This window comes from Pantherophis guttatus, chromosome 7 (genome assembly GCF_059756535.1).
Source record: "Pantherophis guttatus breed Tessera chromosome 7, ASM5975653v1, whole genome shotgun sequence".
NCBI classification, from domain to species: Eukaryota; Metazoa; Chordata; class Lepidosauria; order Squamata; family Colubridae; genus Pantherophis; species Pantherophis guttatus.
This window is the reverse complement of record NC_142069.1, coordinates 26,532,142-26,556,523: the sequence shown is the minus strand read 5'-3', so window position 1 is coordinate 26,556,523 and position 24,382 is coordinate 26,532,142. Positions and strand designations below refer to the sequence as shown.

Here is a 24,382-nt window from a genome sequence, read left to right as displayed (position 1 = left end):
TTTTGTGTGTTTTCCACTTGGAAAGCACAATCGTGATCATGTAGTGACCATTTCACTTAGCAATGAAAATCCCGGTCCCTGTTAAGGTTGTTAAATGAGATCTTCCTATATTTAGAAATAGTCAAGGTGAGCAGTTTTATAATGACAAAATTATGTTCTCCTCTTCTTTAATATGCCAGTTTAAAAAAAAATAAGTATGCTGGCTTTGGAATAATTACTGTTTTAAAACTTGCTCCTTTTTTAATACCATTTCTTAATGCATGGCTGCTATATGATTGACTAGAGTGCTGCCCTGAAAATTGAAATAACACTATTATGCAAGATAACCTTAATTTAGAGTATGGTCATATTTTAAAATAACAGCACTCTTATCTAAGCTGGAAGCAGAAGTCAAATTTCCTATTCAGACTTGAAGTAGTGATGTGTAAAAGTCATTCTCATCCTTATGTGTAAAATGCATCAAGAAAAGTTTAATGTGCTTTTCCAATATAAGCACTTAACTTTTATTATACTTTTTTCCTATTCTATTTCAGAAATCAAGTTTCAATTTTAGATTACATCTGTCCAGGGAATAATTCCTAAATGTAGAAATCAAGTAATATTTCTGTTTAATTTAGCAGTATGGCAATCCTATACAATTCTGAATTTTACTAAAATACAGATGAACTGCAATTGGGTATCCAGCTGAAGTTCTGTGCGTAGACATGCTCCCAGAGATTTTGTTATCTCAATGTAACAGGATCAAGCACATATATAATTTGAGGGCTTTTTTCTAGTTACTATATCTATGAATTTGTTGGGGAGATTTAAAATGCTTCTAAAATGTATATCGTGCCATTTATATTCCTTTATACAATTTTCAAGGGAATCCTAATGAAATCCTCCTATATATTTTACTAATACTGTACTTGCATTATTTTCCTAAGAAGAAACAGCTGAACAATTCTTACTATTAGTTCTAGAAACCATCTATCTGAAAACAATCATTAGTCAAAGCATGAAATAAATGTTTACTTATGCAACAACTGTTGATCAACAGTGTCTGGACTCTAACCACCTCCCTTTTTTCTGAATATATAACTTTCATTACTACTTAGTTTTTCTGTATAAACAAACTTTGCTATGGATCATTCCAAAATATCATTTTATTTTTAATTGCAATTACCTAGGCATTGCAAATTATTAAATTAAAACATACTTAAGGGTCACCCAAATACGGAATGTTAATCAAGTCATTATCTTATATAACTAGAATAGCAGAAAGTTCCTTTTCAGGTATGTGAGGATTACAATTTCCAGAATTCCCAGCTAGTGTGGGTAAGTCTAGTATAGATGAATGATTGCCAGAAATTACATTGTGGTACATTTTTCCTTTTGAAAATTATCACCAGAGACAGCTTCCTATTAACTCCTGGAGGTTGGAAAGTGATCTGCTGGAATTACTCATTTTCATCAAAGGGAAAACTAGATTTCTGTAGTCTTAGTCTTTTTAAATTGTTTGAAATTGGAAAGAGTGAAGAAGTATAGTTTACAGATGACAGCAGTGGCTGCAGATAGCTGTTCTCATGGTGACATAAACTCCCACTCCTTTTCTACATGTCATGTGATATCAAAGAAATTCCCTAAACAAACTGATCTTGCAGCAAATCACTGCAATGTTGCTTTTGCCATTCTGGTGAAAGCATGATCCTGTGAACTCCGCTAGCAAACGATAATGCATTATTCAAGGTAATGATGAGAACAGCACCAGCAATACATTGGCCACGTTCAGTTAATGTTTTATGCATGTCTTTTCATTATCACCTTCTCATAAAATGCATGTATCTTCATGTATCTGGTTGGTTCTATGGAATTAAAGAGTATTTTTGGATATAAGTTAAATATTATGACCTCTTCTTTTATATATCTGGTACATTATTGAGGCATAAAGAAAGGATAACTGATAATATCAGTTCATTTTATACAATTCTTTGAAAGATGGATTAGAACATAGAAGCAAGCTAAAAATCTAATCCCTTCCTCTGACTAGCAAGTAGAAAAACTAATTTATAAAGTTCTGGATATTCTTTCTCTTAAAAAAAAAAGCAGTGAAGGTTTTGCTTATTATATATGTATCTCTAATTCCCAATGCAGCTATTCTGGTAGGAGAAATCTGACAGGAACATGATTAGAATGTTTAATGGAATAGGAGTTTCTTGTCTATCAGTAACATTTCTTATAATCATGTTACTGCTTCCTGGATTAGGCATAGCTTTAGAGGGTTTTCAAAGTTTTTATTTTGCTTTGTTGTTTTTGTTGTTTTTCAATATATAGCCTAACTTTTGTAATTATGATTCAGAAATGAAAGGGGAAAAATATTTGAAATAGGGTTGTGTTGGTCTTGAGCAGCATTTTTCAAACTTGGTAACTTTAAATTGTGTGAATTTCAACTTTCAGAATTCCCCTATCAGCATGTGGAAGTTCATACATTTCAAAATTGCCAACTTTGAAAAACACTGATCTAGAGACTAAGGCAGTTCACTGATTCTAACCAAATAGCTCATAATTAGATGTTGTGGAGTAATTCAAAAAAGATGTTCATTTTTACAGAGCAGACAGATATAAACTTGCTCTGTTTTGGTTATTCCAGAACCCCCCCCAAAAAAACTTTTTTTTACTTCTTCGGATTGAAAAAAAATGTCATTGTTGCAGGTAGCAGAAAACACCTTTGTAGGAAAGGGAGATAGATTCAATGACCGACAGATCTATTTTCAAGTAAAGTATTTCTTGCAATGCAGCTACCATTGCTTTTTCCAGTTATAACATATTGGCGAATGGAGAACTTGAAGGTTGAGAGAGAGATTTAACTTTACCATTTGTGACATCTCATTGACACTATCCCACATCCTGAGCAACAGAGAATCATGATTTATTTTAGAATGGGTGTGTGTGTGAAATGAATTAATCTATACTGCAGCAAGGTTTCTGATGACATGAGTAAAACATAGAAATATTCCAGCAAATGGGAAAGGGCATCTGGAGCTTCTGTGGCCACCTGACCTAAATTGCTGTCACAATAAATTCAGGAGAAACTTCTGAAAATCTTGTTCTCATGACATGATTGATATAGCTAAAGGAATGTTGAGATGATGTTCAGCTATAAGCTGACACATTTCCATGGCTAGCTAAATAAGTTATATATATATATATATATATATATATATATATATATATATATATATATAATTTTATTAAAGATTTTTCATAGAAAAGTTTGTACATTTTAGCAATCACAGGTTCATCCTTCATATTCAATAGAATTTCAAGGTTTGTTGTTTTTTAGTACTAATTACTTTATTGATATAATATAATACATCTTTTTATAAAAATCTTAATATGTTCACTAATACAAATCTTGATATGCTCACTCTTTTTCTTAGCCATCTGTTTCTTTTCTATAATTTTTTTTTTCTTGTGCTGAAACCATTAAAGGCATTTTTAGGTATAGCCTGCGTTTTATCTATTTCATATTCTTAGTATGGCATTCATAATTATTTTTAAATTTAAGTAGCTTTAACCATAAATTTACATTAATCTTGTTCATCATTACATTAACCTTAATCATACCATAAAAAGCCATGCCATCCAAACCTCAAGTTGTATGTGGAGTTCCCCAGCCATTGAAAATATTGTTCATGTTTTGTTCAGCTATCAATTACATGCCTTCTTTAGCCTTAGATACTTATCATCTCTATTGGAAAGAACAGTCCACTGGGGACTGAATTACAGATTGTCTTATTTTCTCTTGGAACCTTATCTATCTATCTATCTATCTATCTATCTATCTATCTATCTATCTATATCATAAGCAGAACTGCTAACTTTTAATTAAGGCAGTTTGAGCTAACAGCCCAATACTTTGAACAAAATGGGATACCCTGCAAGGGAAATTCACTCATTTGATTGCTGACTCTTTGCATTATCTTTTATATATTTTATTACTGTGTTTTATCCTGGAATCAGGTTATATATTTTATTTTTCCTTCATCTTATTGATAAGGTCACAACATAATAAATTAATAAACTATTCTATATATTTTGTCCAGATCTGCACCAACATCTTTTTCAAAAAATTTCTAAAAATTTAACAATATCTTTACAGATTCCACTGGAATAGCTCTTTCTCAAACAAAATTCTTTCTTAATTCCAACACTACCATATTATCTATTTTTTCCATATCTTGATTATTGGTTTTGTTTTTTGAAATCTTCTTTTTGTCTTTAATTTGTTCAATGTCTCTTCTCATTTATATTATAGTTTCTTTAATTTTTTATTCATTTTTTTCTCTCATATTTGCAAATCTTTCTTCATTGTCCCTTCAAGTGAAACCAGACCTATCTTAATACATGTAATCCTCAATTTATAACAATTTGTTTAGTGACCATTCAAAGTTACAACGGCACTGAAAAAAGTGACTCAACACCATTTTTCACACTAGTGACTTTTGTAGCATCCCTATGGTCAAAATTCAGATGCTTGACAACTGACTCATATTTATGACAATTGCAGTGATCTGGGGTCACACACCTTTTGTGCCCTTCTGATAAGCAAAGTCAATAGGGAAGCTAGATTCATCAAATAACTTCGTTATTAACTTAACAACTGAAATGATTCACTGGCAAGAAAGGTCAAAAAATGGGGCAAAACTCACTTAGCAACAGTCCTACGTAGCAACAGAAATTTTGGGCTCAGTTGTGGTCTTAAGTTGAGGACTACTGGTAGATTCAGTTACTGATACAATCACTGATGCTGTAACATTCTTGCCCAATTCTTCAAACATTCTTTATAAACTCCTCGGCATAATTTTTTGTTGTTGTTGTTGTTGTTTGCTCTATTTATCTCCCTTCTGAGATTTTTTTCTGATCTCATGGTAGTAGCTATGTCTCTATTTTTATTTATTACCCCAAAGGAAAAAAAGAAAAATCTTATCACTTTTTTAAAGGAAACCAAGTGGTTGTCCTCTTTAGCAAGTTTAAACAGTTCTAGTTCCCACAGAAGTATGTATTATTTATATAATAAATCAAAAGTACTTTAACATAAAAGTCCAAATTCAGCTGTCCCCTTAATCCTTTTTAAACTTTCTTAACTCATGTTCTTGGCAAGCTTTTTGCTTCTAATTGTTTTTGGGTTCTTTTACATCTTGCAATTGTTTTTTGCTTTTAACTTTAATCCCGGTTGAAAGATCACTCACCAGCTGTTTTAGTTGTTCTGCTCCTTGGAAAATCTCTGTAACTTTGATAATATAAATGTGCCCTAGTGTCCTTAAACAGGCTCCACATGAGACGGTGAGCTTGGTACTTCTTTATTGCTCCAGTGTTCTACGAATTGCCCACAGAGTCCCTCCAGATTCTCAGGTTTCCTCACAAACAACTGACTTCTAGAGCGTATGTGGGAGATCCCTGGATTTTCCTTGTCTGGAAAAGCCTCACTGGTCCAGCTTACTTTCCAGTTGTCAGTCTGAATTTTGAGACCCATGTTAGCCCTCTATCTTCTCTTCTTGGAAGCCACAAGAATTAGTAACTTTTAAGATTTTTTTTTAGATATATACCGTGTTTCCCCCAAAATAAGACCTTGTCTTACATTTTTTTGGAACCCTGAAATATGCGCTTGGCCTTATTGCCATGCGTTCAAAAGCCCAATTGGGCTTATTATCAAGGGATGTCTTATTCTGGGGGAAATAGGGTGTGTGTGTGTGTGTGTGTGTGTGTGTGTGTGTGTGTGTGTGTGTGTGCTTTCTGTCGAAGCACCTGGTCTACACCAATATAGGGGGGAGCATTATAGATATAGATATAGATATAGATATAGATATAGATATAGATAGATAGATAGATAGATAGATAGATAGATAGATAGATAGAATGTGTGCTTTCTCTTTCTCTCACATATTTTTTGTTATGAAGAATATACATCAGAATATTTACGAAAATGAAATGGTTCACAAGCATGATCCTAAAGGTTCTTTCAGAAAAACATAAAGAGCTGGTAACACTGTAGTTTTATAAGGATTTCTGACTTAACTTAATCAAATACTTCAAAAATATATCTGTGAAAATGTCACATTAAGGTCAGGAACAGTCCATTTCAAATGACTCCCACTGAGTTTAATTTAAAATCAAATTAAATGTGACATTCATGTTGTTTGGGCTTGGACAGTTAGTTGTATAATGTTGTTTTATTTTTTATCAAACTGCTTCTTTGTAGTGAGACCAAATTTGTAGTTGGGGTGGAGAAAACTAATGCTTGGCCCTGACTGCAGCCCCCATTCTATTGAACATTCTCATATTTCCTACTCGCAGTGGAAATCAAGCTCCAGCTGTTGCCAAAGGAAACTTTTCTTCCATAGCAAATGGCAGATGTGAGGGCTTTATTTAACACTGGGGTGACAATGAAGCAGAGATTTAAAACTTTCTTCCATCCACTTCTCCATCTGGCTCTTTCCCTAGATTTAATTATTTATTTAAATCATGCACATGCATACATCACACAGGCTAGTAAACACACAAGCCGAGTTACACAAAAACACTTTACTTTTAATTTTGCAAGTCTTGTTACAACATGAGCACGGTGAAATTATGTTATATAGAGAAATCTAAGGTGACCAATTTGCTGCAGATTTTATTTTTTAAAAAAAATATATTTTTGTTTCCATATAAAATGTTAAATGAACCAGACTCATTTTCTTAGTCAAATAGCAACAGCATTTAGGTTTATATACTGCCACATAGTGCTTCACAGCACTCTCTAGGTGATTTACAGTGTAGAGCAGGGGTGTCAAACTCGTGGCATTACAGCAAAGTCACATGACATATCACAACTTTTCCCCCCTTCACTAAACCGGGCATGAGCGTGGCCAGTGCATGATGCATCTGGGCCGCGGACTGCAAGTTTGACAGCCGTGATGTAGAGCATTATTTGTATATTGCCCCCAACAATCTGGTTCCTCATTTTACCATCCTCAGGGGATGGAAGGCTGAGTCAACCTTGAGCCCTATCAGGATTGAACTCCCAGAGTTTGCTTGCAATAGTGCACTTCAATCAGTGCGCCCCAGAGTGGGGTGGGAATGGAGATTTTGCAATATCCTTCCCCCAGGAGTGGGTAGGGAATGGGGATTTTATAGTATTCTTCCCCTGGAGTGAAGGGCCTGCTGTATTTTACCCCTGGAATGAATGCAATAGCCAACTTTCCCATTGAAATTCAGTTTCACACTCAGCTCTGTGCTAATTCCACAAACACTTAATAAAACCATGTTTCAACTGGTTCCTCCTTGAGGATAAGAAAGACTAAGTAACTGCGGTATAATTAATGTCCAAAGCCTTCCTTTTTCATTAAGTTCTGCTAGATTGGTTGGGTTCCAATCTAGAATTCTTAACTAATAAGACCAATAGCTATTTGAAAAATCTATGAGTTGCATTTCCAAAGAAACTGAAGGATGCCCAAATTTCAAAATCCTAATGCTTGTTCCTATTGGTCAGTTTCATAAAAGACATATTGTATAGGTAGTCGGATCATATTGTATAGGTAGTTGTCAATTTATAACCACAATTGGGGCCAGAATTTCTACTGCTAAAACAAGGCAGTTGTTAAGTGATGCCTGATCTTATCCTTTTTGCCATAGTTGTTAAGTGAATCATTGCAATTGTTGAATGAATTTGTTGTGCAGTTGTTAAATTAATCCATTTTCCCCATTAACTTTGCTTGTCAGAAGCCAGGTGTGAAGGCTACAAATAGCAATCACATAACCCCAGGACGCTGCAATCATTGTAAATGCCAAGCCAATTGCCAAGCACCCAAAATTTGACCTCATGACAGTGGGGTTGCTGTACCAATAAAGGAGAATATTTGAAGTTCAGGGTTGGAATGAGGGGGTCCTTGGTGCTGTCTGAGCTTCCTTGTTTTTTTGTAGACGTTTCATTACCAAATTAGGTAACATCATCAGTACTAGTCATAAATGCAGGGATTGGTTTCTTTCTTCTGTTGCTAAGTTTACATGGTTGGTAAAACAAAGTGTTGCGAGTCAACAATTATTTGTTAACTACATATGATTTAGTTGATTGTACAACAAAAGTAGGTTTGTACATCAAAATTGCAACCCCACAAGAGGTCTGCAATTTCTTCCAGAATATGGATCGTAATCTATTTTCCACTCCAAATGTTGTACACATTTTTCTTTTATTTTAAAAAACTCTGTATGTTCCATAATGCTGTAAGAAGGGGGCCACATCTGTGTCCTTGTGCTTGAAAGGCAGCATATTCATGGTTGAGTTAAAGCTGTATCCTTGAAACTAAAATACAATACCAATGTAAAGCAGTCATTGCTAAGGATATAAAATGCTTATCCTTATTGCAACTTCTTTTTTTTCCTAACTCATTTCTCTAAATAAATACAATGACAACTTTTAATGAAAGGGAACAAAGAAATTGAGAAAAATTGGATCATCCGTGAACAAGTGTTCTGCCTACATACACCCTTACCCACATAAATACATTAGCTTGGCAAATACTACGATTTAGAAAGATTTATTTCTTTATTCTTGACCTTAGCAATATCTTTCAAAATAGGATTCACAGGGATTGCCTCTCAAGATAAAAGCATCAGTATTTGTCAGTGAAATACTTTGTAACAAAATGTAAAGGCAATAAAAGATTTTTATACTGTTTGTTTGTTTTGTGTCTTCCCATCAGTTTACCTATGATGACCATGTGGAGATGTCCCTAAAGGTGTTTTTTTTTTTGCAACTTTGTTTTTTTTGTTTGTTTGTTTTATTTTATATTTTTTAACCGCCCATCTCTCTCCCACTGTTTGGAAGGGTGTTGCCATTGCCTTCTTCCTAAGACTTAGAAAGGGAGAGTCTCATCTAAAGCAGCGGTCTCCAACTTTGGCAACTTAAAGCCTGGCGGACTTCAACTCCCAGAATTCTCCAGCCAGCTTGCTGGCTGGGGAATTCTGGGAGTTGAAGTCCGCCAGGCTTAAAGTTGCCAAGGTTGGAGACCCCTGGTCTAAAGGCACACAATAGGATTCATGTCTGAGGCAGGACTAGAACTTACAGCTTCCCAGTTCATTTAACCTCTTCTTCAAACGAGCCCTTTTTATAAATTGCAAGCACCACAATGTATAATCTACTTCTGAGTAAAGGGTGTAGTGACTAAAATACTTAGAATAAAATTGGGTTCAGAATTTCCATTGCCAAGGAATCTGGTGGTAAAGCACTGCAACATTGCTTAGCAGTCACAATCCATGCAGTCCTGGCTTTCATCACTAACTGAATCCCTTGGTCCTTTGGCGAGGCAACTTCCTGCCAGCTTCTCACAACCAAACTCAGTAGGGAAGCTGGCAGGAGCTTGCAACTCTCAGGCAGGGTGAGGAAGGAAGGAGTGGGGGGGAGAGTTGGAGAGGATGCAAGGGGATGCACAAGAGGCATGGCACAGCTCAGAGAGGCTGCACGAGGGTGTGAGGGTATGTGAGAGGTGCAGTGCAGGTCAAGGAGGGTGCACAAAGGTGTGAGGAATTGCATGAGAGGTGTGCCACGGGTTGTGGAGGGCATGCAAAGGTGCAACAGAGGGTCTGGCATGAGTCAGGGAGAGCATGTCAGGATGCACAAATGTGCAAGATGATACTTGAGTGTGCAGGGAAGTCACAGTGAGGGTTAGGTAGGTGCCTGAGTTGGGGAAGCCTTACCCCAACAACATAGGAACTTTCCTGCCTGCTTCCCCATTAACTTTCTGGGGAAGATAGCAGGGAAGGCTGCAAATGGTGATTATGTGATCCTGTGATGCTACAACCAATCTTAAGTGTAAACCAGTTGCCAAATGCTCAGATTGTGATCTTGTGGCCATAAGCATGCTGGGATGGCCAAAACTCCAAGGACCATTTGTAACCACAGTTTGTTCAGCACCATTGTAACTTTGGATAGTCACTGAACAATTGGTCATAGGTTGAGGACTTATAACACGTTTTACCTTTGAGAGATGAGATGCAAATACTGTAATCCTGTACTTGTTACTAGAGCAAGCGGAAATATTTTCTACCTGGTGAACACTTATTTGTCTCCCCTACTCATTTCTCTTTTTAAAGTCATGGCTTAGCAATGCTATGGCAAACCCAGAACCCTCAAATTATAGTTTTCAATCTCAATATAGTTGAGATTTTAGAGCACAAATTGCAAAAATAAAAAATAAAAAATTGCAATTTGGTGACATAAGATTTTGGCCTATAGTTATCATGCCATCCTAAAAGATTGCTGAATCTTGTTGCAGTTTGTAATTCTCAACTACTCTTGAACTCCATTCTACAATTACTCAACCCTGTAAAGGAGATTTGAGATGTTTATAACATTAACAACTGCTAACTTTGTGGAACAATCCTGGAGATGGAAAATACAGTCTTATTTTACAAAAAATAAATGCTTGTTGCCAGCTTCATCTCCAATTTCCATCATTTCTCATACAGCATTTCTAATCAACCAATTTTTATTTAATTATATGCTTTGTTTTGATTTATGTTTTATTTTAATATTGTATGCCATCTTTCAGGATAGGAAAGCAATTCAGGGAGATAAAGTAAAATATAAAAATATAAAGTTTACATTTAAACATTAAAACTAGAACTGTAACATAAAATAATTCCAACACAAAACAAAACCACAATTTGCAATACATAATAATATCAGATAATGAAAGACAGCAGTTTAAAAATCCAGCTAAAAATCAGATGGAACAGAAAAAAAAAATTAAGAGGCAGCCAATCATGCATCTCTGGGAAGGATTTCCAGTGAAAGTGGGCTGCCATTAAAAAAGTCTTCTCCATTGTGATGGTGCTTTAATTGGCATCTTTTTGGCCCTTTTCGAAAACTAAAATAAATGCCATGAATGGCAGATTTTGAACAGAAGTTTAGTGGACCAAACACATTTGTAGGGTGATAAGGTGAGAGATTTGCATGACTTGAAATCACAAATATATATATCCTTGTTCACACTAAAGTTATGCTGATGCTGAGATGTCACTCTGGATATTTCAGAGGCTTTTTTGTGGGTGGAATAAAGTTAACTTTGGAGTAAAACCCTGCCTCTCAGTTCTCCTGCAGTGAACAAGAATATGCCCACCGTTCTGCAAAGTGCTATTTGTCATTTCGAAAACCAACTTGTTTGACATCAAGTATTGTCTGTAGTAAAGTGTTTTCCCTTCCTCTTTTCTCTCTTCCTTGTCCTTTCTGGCTATTAGTCTGAAGTGTCCTGGATACCCAACAAACACTATTCTGGCATCTATGGACTGATGAAGCTGGTTCTCACGAAGACACTTCCCGCCAATCTTGAGCGAGTCATTGTCCTTGATACTGACATTACCTTTGCTACAGACATTGCTGAGCTTTGGGCTGTCTTTCACAAGTTCAGAGGTACTGTAATGCCTTTATTTCTTATTATTTGCGTTAATATTCAGGGTTTATAAAGTTGTTTAAAGTTTGAGCCTGAACTTTGAGCCTGACTAGGTGGCTCAGTGGCTAAGACACTGAGCTTGCCGATCAGAAAGGTCGGCAGTTTGGCAGTTCGAATCCCTAGTAGAGGTCTTCTGCGTGAGCAGGGGGTTGAATTAGATGAACTAGGTCCCTTCCAACTTTGTTACTGCTACTGAGGTGTCTGTGCCCTTGCCTGGTATTATTTACTCCTTCCAGACTGTTATCTATTAATTTACATTATCACAGTTAATTAGAAAACCTCTGGGAATGTATTTGTACATGAGGTGTCTCCAGTGAGAAACAGCATAAATAGTAAAGTGTGACTATTTACAATTGCATGTACTGTTGTTAGCCATTATTGCATCTAAGATTGCAGTGATTATTATAGTGGCAAAGCTGATGACTGAAGGAGGAGGATCAATTCAAAACTGGTTGTAAGGACAAGCAACGCAATTACAGAATCAGAATGACAAGATGAAGTCAAAGTACTGAATAGCGTTCCTGCATTGTCTTGCATAGCAAGTAAGATGTAGACCTTTAAGTGTAATACTTGCTGAAAATCAAGTATTATTTGATTAAAATCTAAAAATGCAATAGCAGATTTTTTTTCATCTCTTCACCCACTTCCCTATAACCCCATGAATATTCTGGGATGCTGGAAGGCTTTCTGGAACATATTTTTCAGGAGTAAATGGAAAATCTGCTTCACCCCCCACTTTCCCCCAAATCACCTTTTTTCTTACTTGCACTCTCATAAAGTAGTAAGCTGTTTTAGACAGAATGAACAAGAATGTTCGTTGAAATTGTTATCAATTATTAATTTTGTTGGTAGTGAAAATATCCATGAAACTGTTCCAGTAAAGCTATCCAACTATATACATTCTAACCAAAGAAATGTTTTTTAAGCAAATGGATGAAATGCACTCATACTAAATTAATGAAAGGATTATCTCATTTATCTGCATTTGCAAATATCATATTGTTAGGTGCATTTCATCTGTCTCTTTTAAGAGTAATAATACCCCCAGTAAGACATAACCTTGACCTGGTTGTGGGGCATAAGGAAGATGAGAGCTATGCCAGAAGTTTAACCTTACTAGAAAGGTCTCATCAGAGGAGCCAGACAAAAAGTGTGCTTTCCATAAACAATCTGGTGAGACATAACTTACAGAAATTTGTACTGGATTGGTCATTGTCTGGATCAACAAGGACCATACTAGGTGTTGGAGTTTCTGGACATCTGTTGACAAATGGGCTACAGGACTCAGGACTCTTGGTTGAGCAACCAGGGTCAGCAGCTGCAGGAAGAAAAGTTCCTTCTTTGTCACAAATATACAAAGACTGAAAACAAAAAAATAAAGATTTGCTCTTATAAATCAAGTCCAATGAGAAGAGATATCTGAAAAAAAATTGCCAGTTATGGAAAGAACAACATCCATAACATTCATAACCAGAAGTAAGAGAACAGAGACTAGCAGATCAAGGTCAATTTATAATACAAAATAAAGTATTCACAGAAGCAGAGTTGGAAAAATTGCAAAGGGCAAAGAAATCAAAGCCGCCTCAGAGGTAGCTCAGACAATAGAGACAAAAAGGGGGAGTCAGCAGTTGACAAAGCCAGTATAGATATTGAAACATTTTAATTCCCAAACTAGGCATCCTCTCTTCTGCCTTCTTTTCAGAAAAAAACAAAAAAAACAAAGCTCTATAACTAAAAAGACAAGAGGAATTGAAACAAAGAATAACTGAGCTAGAAGAGTATAAAAGCAAAAGAATAAGGTTGCCTGCATTGAAACTTGTCACTAAAAACAGCTAGCACTAGTATTAAGAAATGCCAATACTATAATATCAAATATAAAGAGGAGAAAAAAAAGCCCCAAAGTGCATCACTAAAATCAGTTTGGAAAATAAGATCAGCATGCTAAGATCAGGTACAAGCAAACTAGAACAAATAAAAAAAATGAAGCTGACGAACAAGAATAAATAATAAATAATATCTGATTAATAAGTATCACTTAATGACAAGGAATATCACAGAAGCACTAGAAATAATAAAGCAATAAATAAAAATCATAGCCAAGAAAATCAGCAGATTTAAAGCTCCAATTGTGCACGCTTTAAGGAAGAGTCTCTGATTTCAATTGAATCAGAAACATTTCTGTCAATGCATTTATGGAACACTGCAATGAACCAGTCAATACTTGACTAAGAAGAAACAGTACAGTTCAAATTAAATTAGGAGCTCTGAATATGAAGATCTGAAAAATTGTGACAGAGACACGTCATTTTCTAGGCAGAGATGTTAAAATACCCTATTTATCAAAGGAAACAGATGGATGTGGAATATTACAAATACACCAGACAGAAGAAGAAGGTGGAGGAGGAGGAGGAGGAGGAGGAGGTGGTGGTATTGGAAGAATATGTGAAGGACAGTGAAGAAGATCCGCTGAAGTTAATATACTAGGAAGACTTACTGAATACTGAAGAGACCAGTCTGGTCCATAAGAAAAACCAAAGGAAGAATAGTTTAAAAAAACTTAGCAGGCAAACCACATAACAACAAGACCTGGCAATGACTAAGTGCAGGAAAGTTGAAAAGAGAGACAGAGGGCCTAATTCTGGATGCATAAGATCAAGCCTTAAAAACCAATGCATACAAAGCCAGAATTGAGAAGACAGCAACAGACAGCAAATGCCACCTTTGCAAAGAAGCTGAATAAACAATGGACCACTTTATTAGCTGCTGTAAAAAGATCACACAGACTGACTACGTAGCAACAATAGTGCGTTAGAATATCTGCAAGACATACCATTTGCCCACCATCCAGAAAACCAGAAAATACACAAAGTAATAGAAAATGTAGAAGTTAAAGTTATCTGGGATTTTAGAATTCAACCAGACTAGCATCACATAACACTCCAGACTTAAAAACTGTTAATAAGAAAAAAAAATCTTGATAATGAACATTGCAGTACCTAAAGACACTACAAGAGTAGAGAAAAACTGGCGAAAACCACAAAATACAAAGACTCACAAATAGAAGTAGAATGACAGTGGCAAAAGAAAACAAAGATAGTACCAATAGTAACAGACAATTTGTATGCAATACCAAAGCACCACTTGGACACCATCAGCATTGACAAAATCGCTTGCAAAAGGCAGCTTTACTTGGAACAGCTTACATCCTATGATATTACCATTAATATTAAGCAACATAATCTGCCTATCCTAAATTCTTGGGAAAGACTCAATAAATGGACAAAATGCCTTGTCCAGTCTAAACATCTGGCTAGGTGTGTGACCAACCATAATTTATTATTAAAATTATGTGCCACCCAACTCCCAGTGACCCTAGGCAGTTCACAATTGTTAAAACATTTTTAAAAACAAAGAACAATACAGAAACATAAAAACAACACAAGTCGAAAGGACAAGAATGGCAGGGGAGAACAGAAAGGAAAAAGGGGGCATCAATCATCTTCTCTAAAGGCCTGGATGAATAGCCAGATCTTGAAGGCATTTGAAATCCCAGTAGAGTTTGAGCTGTTCGATTTTTTTTTTGGAGGGGGGGAGGGGGGACTTGAATATTTCTACCTTGCTTTTAGAACTTCAGTCCTACTTCTGGATTTTGATCAAAACAACTTAATGCAGTTTTGAAAGATTGTCAACTTAACACACAAAGATGGTAATACTGTCATTAAAAATAGTTCCTTCTCTGCAGGAACTTGACTCTCTAATGCTTCCATTACTGAGGGCTATTCTATATCACTGACTTTCAGTCAGTTACCCAGCTGTTGGCAATAATTGTCTAGTTCAAGTCTTGTCCAATTTGATATTGCTTGAATTGTGAGAAGGATTTTCACAGCAGGGGATGCAGGGAGAAGGTAGAACTGTCTACCTAGAAGAGGCAATCTGCTTGTCCTGGTCGCACCATACCTTAGGGATTCTTGTAAAATATTTTAAAATAAATTTAACTGATTTCCATTCGAACTTAGATTTATGAATGTTTTACTCAAGAATCTTGTTTAGGGAACTAAAATTAGCCACCAGCTGCTATTCTCTAGCTGGCTGGACTGGAGATGTTTGAAAAATTAATTTAGAATATCAATTACTTATGATATAACAACACTGATGTTTTGCTAAAATACATTTTAACTATAAAACAGTATAATTTCTGTGGTGCTTACCTGGAAATAGAAGCTAAAATAAATGTTCCTTATTTTATTTCAAGATGTGATTTTGAGGAATGGTTGTTACTTTTGAAGTACCGGTATCAGGAAAAAGATATTTTGTATGGTCTCTGGGAAGGTCATTGCACAGTAGGATCCAACATGTATTCCAATAAACAAGGATGAATTCCTTCAGCAGATATGGGAAACCACACAATTACCATGTCAGAGGCATTTCTTTGTGCTGGACTGATTGACATGGGCCATCCATATTTCTGATCCTCTGAGCCATTGAAGAAAACGCTAGTTAATCATTCTGAGTTCTCTAATGGCAACTGATATATAGAATCCTTGCTTCAGTTTCCCTCCTTGACAGGAACTTTTATGTTAGAGTAGCATCCTAGAAACATATGAGAGAAAGAGACTATTATAGAGGTCAAAGGCAGAAGAAGGAACTTTAGTTCCTGTTCTACAATTTAAACATAGATGGGAGGAATTCCACACAACAGACCTGCTGCCAAGTTGACTAATTTGATATCTGTATATAAAGATTTAAAAATTTTGATCCCAAAAACTCAAAACAGTTTCATATACAAATGGGTCTTTTGTACTAATAGGTGTTAATTATTGTTCTAATTCCTTATTTTAGTCCTCATCCTATGTATTTTTTAAACAGTACAATTTTGCTTAGAACTTCAGAATTATGTACAAGTTATTAAAACAAAACCCTTACTTAAAAAAAATAAAATAAAAACAATAGTCCAAGAGCAGGTTAATGAGAAGTTACAAAAGGTTATGCCATGAGCACTAAATGAGCATCTGTCGAAAGATAATTCCATAGTTGTAGGTGCTTGAAAATTGTATCCTACATAGTTACACAGTAACATGCAGATCTAAAATGTTAGCCAGATTAGAAAGCAGTCCCAGGTAATCTTCTCCTAAAATTATATATTCATAGTTATTTTTTTTTCCAAAATCACTAAAAAGCTACTGCAGATGGAAAGGTCTTCCAAGTGCTTCCAGAAGATGCCCAGCGTGCTAATGGGTTTTCTTAAGGAGATATATTGAAAATTAAAGGGACAAATATAGGTATGCGTTCTTTCATCAAATTCATTGAAAGATCTGTGGTTAAAACTTTTTATAAGTACACAAGAATACCTCTATTGAAATAGAGATATTTCCATTCTCTAGTGAAATAGAGATAGATATCTCTTTCCCTATTGAAATAAACTAGAAAATCAGGGTGAAAAACAGCACTATAAGTAACTCCAGATTCATGCTAAAGTTGTTTCACGTACAACATACTACCTTGTTCCCAAGGGGATAACCAAATGAATGCAGGCCAATGTGATTCCATCAAGCACTCTTGTACAATGTATTCTCAAGCAGTTGTTACGTTCATATACTATATTACAGGTATCTGGTATAAATATTGCAGTTGTATATATTTCTTTTGAAATTGATTGCTATTCAAAAGTCATCCGCCCCCCCCTCTCCATTTTTAAGTGGTTTTAAAAACACCAACATAGCTAAGGAAAAGGTGAGTTTTGTTTTGCCTCTCCTGAATACACACAGGCTACTAAATCTGTTTGCTTTGCATCAACAGTTCAAACAGGAAGAAAAATAGGTTTTGACATCATAAATGCCAAAAAGGTTTAGCAATGTTTTGGGTACAGTTTCATGTGCCCACTGCTAAAGATTGGCACATAATCAGTTTGGAACTTTAAATCCTTAGAATTGCAGCATGTAAGAACATAACAATATTGCTCTTCTGAGGGTCCAAAGCAACATTAGGTAGTAGGTGCAGTTTTGAAGCCTATTGAAATGAGTGTGTGTGTGTATGCACTTTTGAGTCATTGTTGACTACTGGGAACTACCTAGAGAAATTCCTTCAATGTTCTTGGCAAGGTTTTTGTAAGTGGTTGCTGGGACTGAGAGAGACTGATAGGACAAGGTCATCTAAGCCAGTTTCATGCCCAAAGTGGTACCAGAACTCGCAGTTTCCTGGTTTTTACCTTGATGTCTTAAACCATTACATTAAAGTGGTCTTATTGGAATGAGTAAAATCATTAAAACAAGTCTTCATAGCAGACTTGCTAATATTCTTATAAGAAGCAATTCTTAAAGGAAGTCATCCTATGAAAGCTGCCATGAAACAAACTTTTTGTCCTAAAAGATATATTAATCTTTACAAGGTCATAATAATCTTTCACAGGGAGTTTGATACCAATTCTGTTAATGGTCAAAATATACAACAACTGTTTCCACCTGGAGCAAAGTTACAATAAGCTTAGATCTTTCAGAGTACAAGTGATGCAATCAGAGTTTATGTAGATAGAAAGGAAAAATTCAAGAGCCTGCTGAGTATGAATACAAGTTCAAATCTTTAACTTAGAATTGAAGATGTATGTACTTATTTATTTACCAAATATTTGGGGATTTACAGACTGCTCAACTCTAAAATGACTTGAGATGGCTTATGTTCAATGGAAACAAGCAGAAAAACAACAAGAAACATCATGCATCCGGAGAAGCACACTCCTTCTAACAAAAAAACACACCATCTTCCCCAAAGGGTGGAAGAACAGCTAGCTTTTTAAAGCCTTCTGGAAGAACATCAGAGTTGGACCAACAGAGATTTCTAGGAGGATTTGATTGTAGAAGGCAGGCATTATAACACAGAACATTGCTAAATATAAAATTGAATTGTGGAAACATCAAAGCCATAAAAACCTGGTCTGTACTTGTGATATGATACACTGCTGGAATTAGTAATTGGACACAAGCTGAACTGGATAGTTTGGACCAAAAAATAAGACAACTGATCACTACAGACTATGTATTACATCCCTGTAGGGATATTTATAGATTATACCTGCCCTGAAGAAATGGAGGCAGACATTTACTTCAAAACAAAAAAACTGTCAAAGAATTAATGCATGTATCATAATTACAATTATATAAAACACAGCCAAGAATAAGCATTTATGTAAATTAAAAATTGGAACTTATTAAATGTACTGGAAACAAGAAGTCAATGTTCGAATAATGTAATAAAAACATGAACAGAACATTGGCAAGGAAAAACATTGCATGGTCAATTTCTACAAAGATCAAGGGGAAAGTAGATAAAGATAAAATCTGATAAGGGCTTACAACTGGAACATTTAAAAAAGGAAGTGAAGGCTTGATTTTGGCTGTGCATGGACAAGTTATTCCAACTAGCCAGGACTGAAAAGTCATCAAAGTTCATATTGTGCAAAAAAGCAGAAGAAACAGTAGATTATATACTGAGCTCATGCAAGAAGATCACATCCGATTATAAATAAAAAATATAACACAATTTCCATAATGATTCATTGAAACATCTTTAATAATTGTCATACCAATAATAAATAATTGGTGGAAGCATATTGTTGGATAAGTAATAAAAAATGAGCAGGTTGAAATACTGTGGGATTTCCTAATGCAGGCTGATAAAAGCTTGGTTTATAACATATAACTTATCAACCACAGATTTAAATGTTGTTGAACAGGATAGATAATTGATGTCCTGGTATCAGGGCACTGTAGAATAGAAGATAAAGAATTGGAGAAGATCACAAAGTATCAGCATCTGAAAACTGAAATGGAAAGACTATGCATTAACCAGTGGTATCTACTCCCTAGATTCTTGGCAAGGTCTTGATAGGTATGAATGCCAACACCATCTAAAGAACTAGGTGATATGATTTTATATTTTGGGGTATATAACAATAATAATAGTGGTTATATTCATCTGAGAGTCAGTTTGTTGTTGTTCTTACAGCACCAGGCTAGAAACTGGAAGATCGTGAGTTTTAGTCCCAACTTAAGCACACAACCAGCTGGGCAACCTTGGCCCTGTATTTCTGCTTTAGCCTTAGGAAGGAGGCAATGATAAATCAGTTCTGGAGTCTTGCCAAGAAAACTCCAGGGACTTGCCCAGGCAGTACCAGGAGTCAAAAACTGACTCAAAAGCACATATGTATTCTGGTGTAAGCTTTTATGGCCACTATCTATTGGGTAGCGTTAAGCCTCATGATTTAGTGACTGCGGTCTATGTAACAGATTTCCTGATGTTTTTCCATAGTTTCACCCATAGTTGCTGGCGAAATGTTAAGAGAATTATTGTCTAAACTAGTCATTAAATACTGAAGCCCAATACTGCCCAGTGTTTGTATTCTTTATTCTGTACATTATATGCATGTTTTTATTTATTTATTAAATTCCTACACCTCCTGTCCCACCTAAATGATTCTGGTCAATTTACAACTATATAATAAAATGATATACATATGGATAAAACCACAGTTAAAAACAGAATTAAGTACAAGTATCAACTTCGAACTGAACCTGGCAGAAGCCATTTTTCTATTCCTCAGTTGCCACATAAAGGGGGAAGGATGAAATACGTTGCTAGACCAAACACAAAACTTTCTCGTGGGAACCAAGGTCACCTCTATAGGTGGTGGATAGAGACAGGAAGGAGTTCCTGGAGAGCCCACCAATTAACCTAATTGCCCAATGTGACCTGTGTCTTTTGGGGAGGGAGTTATTTCCTATTTTAATTATACTGAAACCTCAGGAACCATTTAGAGTTGGTTTTCCATTTGATCTTGCCATTATGATGTACCCAATAAAGAAGTTCTTAGGGGAAGACCTCAGCCTCAGAGTTCTGATTTGATTCGGTTCGTTAATCGGGATCATGACATTAAGATTAAAATTTACAGGTAAATACAAAAATCAAAATTAAAACACTTAAAAGATTTAAAAAGTTTACAAGATAGAAGTAGTGCCCTCAAGCTATCAAGCCACCCTCAGGAATTGGTTGCACTGTTAGTCCCTCATACTAATTGGCAGAGCTAATCTTAACACTCTTCTGAAAAAAAAACCAAAGACTGGGGGCTTGCCTCACCTTTGAAGGTAAGATGTTCCAAAGGGTGGGGTAACTGAGAGAAGGCCCTACTCCTAGATCGTGCCTGTCAAAATCTTTGCCTGATAGATTCATAACATGCCCCCTCTACTTGACTTTGTGAGATAAGTCAATGTAATTGGGACAAGTGAGCCAATTCGGTGAATATTTAAGTGAACAGTTTAAATCATTTGATCAAGCTATATTAGATACAGATACAGATTAACAGAATTGGAAGAGACATTGTAGGTCATCTAGTCCAACCTCCTGCCCAAGCAGGAGACCCTACACCATTTCTGACAGATGGCAGTCCAGGCTCTTCTTGAAAGCTTCCAGTGATGAAGCTCCCACAAATTATTATTATTATTAGAAATATTAGAAATATTTCAAAACCATTGTTAAAGAAGAAAAATCAAAAGAATTTTGGAAAATGCATTTCCATTTACAGTGGTTTTTTTCCAGAACCTTTTGAAAGATAATAAATTTATAAATAAATAAATTTATTATAAATTTATACGTAAGAATAGTGGAGCAGAATTGGAATACTTTGTATTTTCTAAACCAGTTTTAAATGTAATTATAATTCTAAATCGTTAGAAACAATCAAAACATTCATGACATTTTAGAAGACAATAAAAAAGTGAAGCTTACAAGTGATTTTTAAAAAGTCAGTAGTCCTTGGGAAATTAAAAGATTTACAGCTCACTAAGATAAAAGGTTCTTGGAAAATAAGGCTGCCATAATTAGGGAGACACACAGTCCTAACCTGATTGCCTCATTCTAATTCAAATAAAATTTCCAGAGACTTGTAAAGGCTCCCTATGTAGAATCCATATAAGCTTGTTAGAATGTGATTAGTTCCTAAAAAGAGAGAGAGAGAGAAAGAGAGAGAGAGAGATCCTCATAATAGAACAGATTTTGGAAGTTGCCAGCATGTTTTACTATTCAGAATTCTAAGTACCAACAGTTGGCCAAAACTAACTTTGGATAGCTTTTTCAACTTGTTAGTAATGCCTCATTCATTATTTTTCTGATCTACATCTAATGTAGGGGATAAAGGTAGCGACTTCTGTAAATCAAGTTAAATTGCTGATGTTTTCATAGAAGTATTCAGGTAGCTTTCTTGTCAGTAATACAAAAGATCTTTGCCATTGCTTATTTGGGCATTGTTAGTTTATTTGTTTGCTTCTTTGTTTGTATGTTTTACTGATTTAGTCTACAGCTGTGGGATTTCAGTTTTGACATTGCTATCTTTTCAAAGTTATTCAAGGTTGGTTAAATGCTAGTAGTGGTAGAGACTGTAGGGCAGTGGCCCTCAACCTTTTCGGCACCAGGAACTGGTTCTGTGGAGAGAGGTTTTTCTGCAGACCGGAGGGGGCGTGGTGTCATGTGCTGCCTGCATTCTGCGGCTGAGGCTTTGTTTTTTGCACCGCCCGGTTTCTGGCATTCCACAGCCCTATGCTGGTCCATGGACTGGGTGTTGGGGACCCCTTGCTATAAGGGATGGAAAGGTTGACTCAATCCCCTAGACTTGCAGGAGGAAGTTGTGATGCGGTGACTTAGGTCTTTCAAATTTATTTATTTATTTATATATATATATATATATATATATATATATATATATATATATATATATATATATATATATATATATACTGCCCTTCTCCCGAAGGACTCAGGGCGATGAACAGCCATACATCAATATAAAAGTTAAAAACAATTTAAAACCAGATTAAATACTTTGGTCCACAATTAAAAACGTCCCATTAAAATCCAATTTAAAATTTTAAACCGTTAAAATTAGGCTAGCCCGGCTTGCTGGAATAACAAAGTCTTCAGGGCACGGCGGAAGGTGCACAAGTCCGGGATCCTCCATACCTCTGGGGGCAGGTTCCAGAGGGCAGGAGCCCCCACTGAGAAGGCTCTCCCCCAGTGGGTCGCCAGTCGACATTATCTGACCGACGGCACTCCGAGGAGCCCCACCCTGTGGCAGCGTACTGGTCAGCGGAAGGCTGTCGGTAGCAGAAGGCAGTCCCGTAAGTACCCTGGTCCTAAGCCATGGAGCGCTTTAAAGATGTTAATCAACACTTTGAATTGCACCTGGAAGACCACTGGGAGACAATGCAGCTCACGCAGGAGAGGTGTTACATGGGAGTGCCCCGTCGCTCCCATAATCACCCGCGCGGCCACATTTTGGACCAGCTGGAGCCTCCAGATGCTCTTCAAGGGAGCCCCATGTAGAGAGCATTGCAATAGTCCAGTCGGGAAGTGAAAATAATCTGTTCTCTTTGTATTTCAATTAGTTTTGATGCTATATGTTTGATCTATGGTCTGATTTTGTATGATTAATCATACATTAACTTTTATTTAAGTTGTTATTCAGGTAAACAACTGGAAATTATTTTCCTTCTGAGTAATAGCAGCATATTTACTGTACTCTCTCAAACAAATAATCCTTAGAACAGCCTTACTATATCTTCTATGGAACGAAGTTATATCCTTTCTTTTCAAGGATCCTTAAAAATACCTTAACTAAAATTTAGTAATTTAATGTATAAATAGTTTGGAAGGAAAGCAATCCATTTGTTTATTAGATTTCATTATTTCATAAATATGTCCAATGATACCACATTTGCTTTTTTATAACAAAAATCAGTCAGAAACAGGTTGTGCTTGATTGTAAATGATTCACTGCTCCTGTTTAAGTATTCTAACTATCAGGGAGAATGCAATCTTTTTGTAGGAAAATTGCTAAAAGGCACAGATGGATACCGTCAAAGATTTTTATTGGTTATTTAAATCACACTTAAAACCAGTGATTTGAATACAGTTCACCTTAGATTTGATCATATAAAACTCATTTTCTTCCAGAAGCTGTACTAAGTACTTGCAGATGTTGGAAAATTGACTGTATTTCCACATGGGGCCTTCCAAAGCTGATTTAACTTTTGATTTTAAGAGGAATGCTGTTAGATTTTAAAAGCAGACTTTCACATTCACTGTAAAAGAGAACAGTACCATGACTACTGGGTTACCGGGCCATGAAACTGGATTTTGTGCATTTTACAAAACTAATACCTTTCACAAGAGAATATGACTTCTGTGTTAAGCTTGTGTCTTAACATTTGTTCTAAATGAACTATAGATAGTTTTGGTATGATTTAAGTGTTAATGCCTTTTAAGAAATAAATCATGTTGTTTTTCTTAGCATTTGTCTTGCATGACTGCAACGTTCTCTTGTTTTTGTAGTTTTTCACCTCGTTTTTATAACAAAACTACTAAGAGATTTGATTTATCAGTCAATTTGTCCCAGAACTGAGGCTGATTTTGTCAGCATCAGACAAAAGGTGAACTTGGTGCTTCTGTGCCTGAAGGAATATTAGAATGTGGATCTCCCCACTCCTAGTACATCTTAACTACTATACCACATGTAAGGTAGTCCTCAGACTATGGCCACAATTGGGCCCAGAATTCCTGTTGTAAAGCATTGTAGTCATAAATTGTGTCAGATCAAATTTTATGATTATTTTTACAATGTGAATCACTGTGGTCATTAAGCAAACACTGTGATTGTAAGTGCAAACCAGCGGTGAAATCACTTACCTTCGCTACTGGTTCGGGAATGTGAATGTGCGCGCCTCTTCTGCACATGTGCAGAGCATTTTGTGCATGAGCAGAGGGTCAAAAATGGGATGTAATGATGTCCCGGTGGGTAGGCGGAGCCTCCCATCGCCGGCGATACCGGTTCGTGCGAGCTGGATAGATCTGGCTGGATTTCACCACTGGTG

General features: G+C 36.0%; 1 protein-coding gene across 2 annotated transcripts in view; it reads left to right on the top strand.

Moving 5' to 3' along the window:
• The window catches only part of LARGE1 (LARGE xylosyl- and glucuronyltransferase 1), a 382,380-nt gene that overhangs the window by 214,927 nt on the left and 143,071 nt on the right, over positions 1-24,382 (top strand). For both annotated transcript variants that reach the window (XM_034403814.3, XM_087873824.1), the window contains exon 6: positions 11,260-11,431. In XM_034403814.3, coding sequence (XP_034259705.2) covers positions 11,260-11,431 — 172 coding nt within the window. The remainder of the gene's footprint in view (positions 1-11,259; positions 11,432-24,382) is intronic.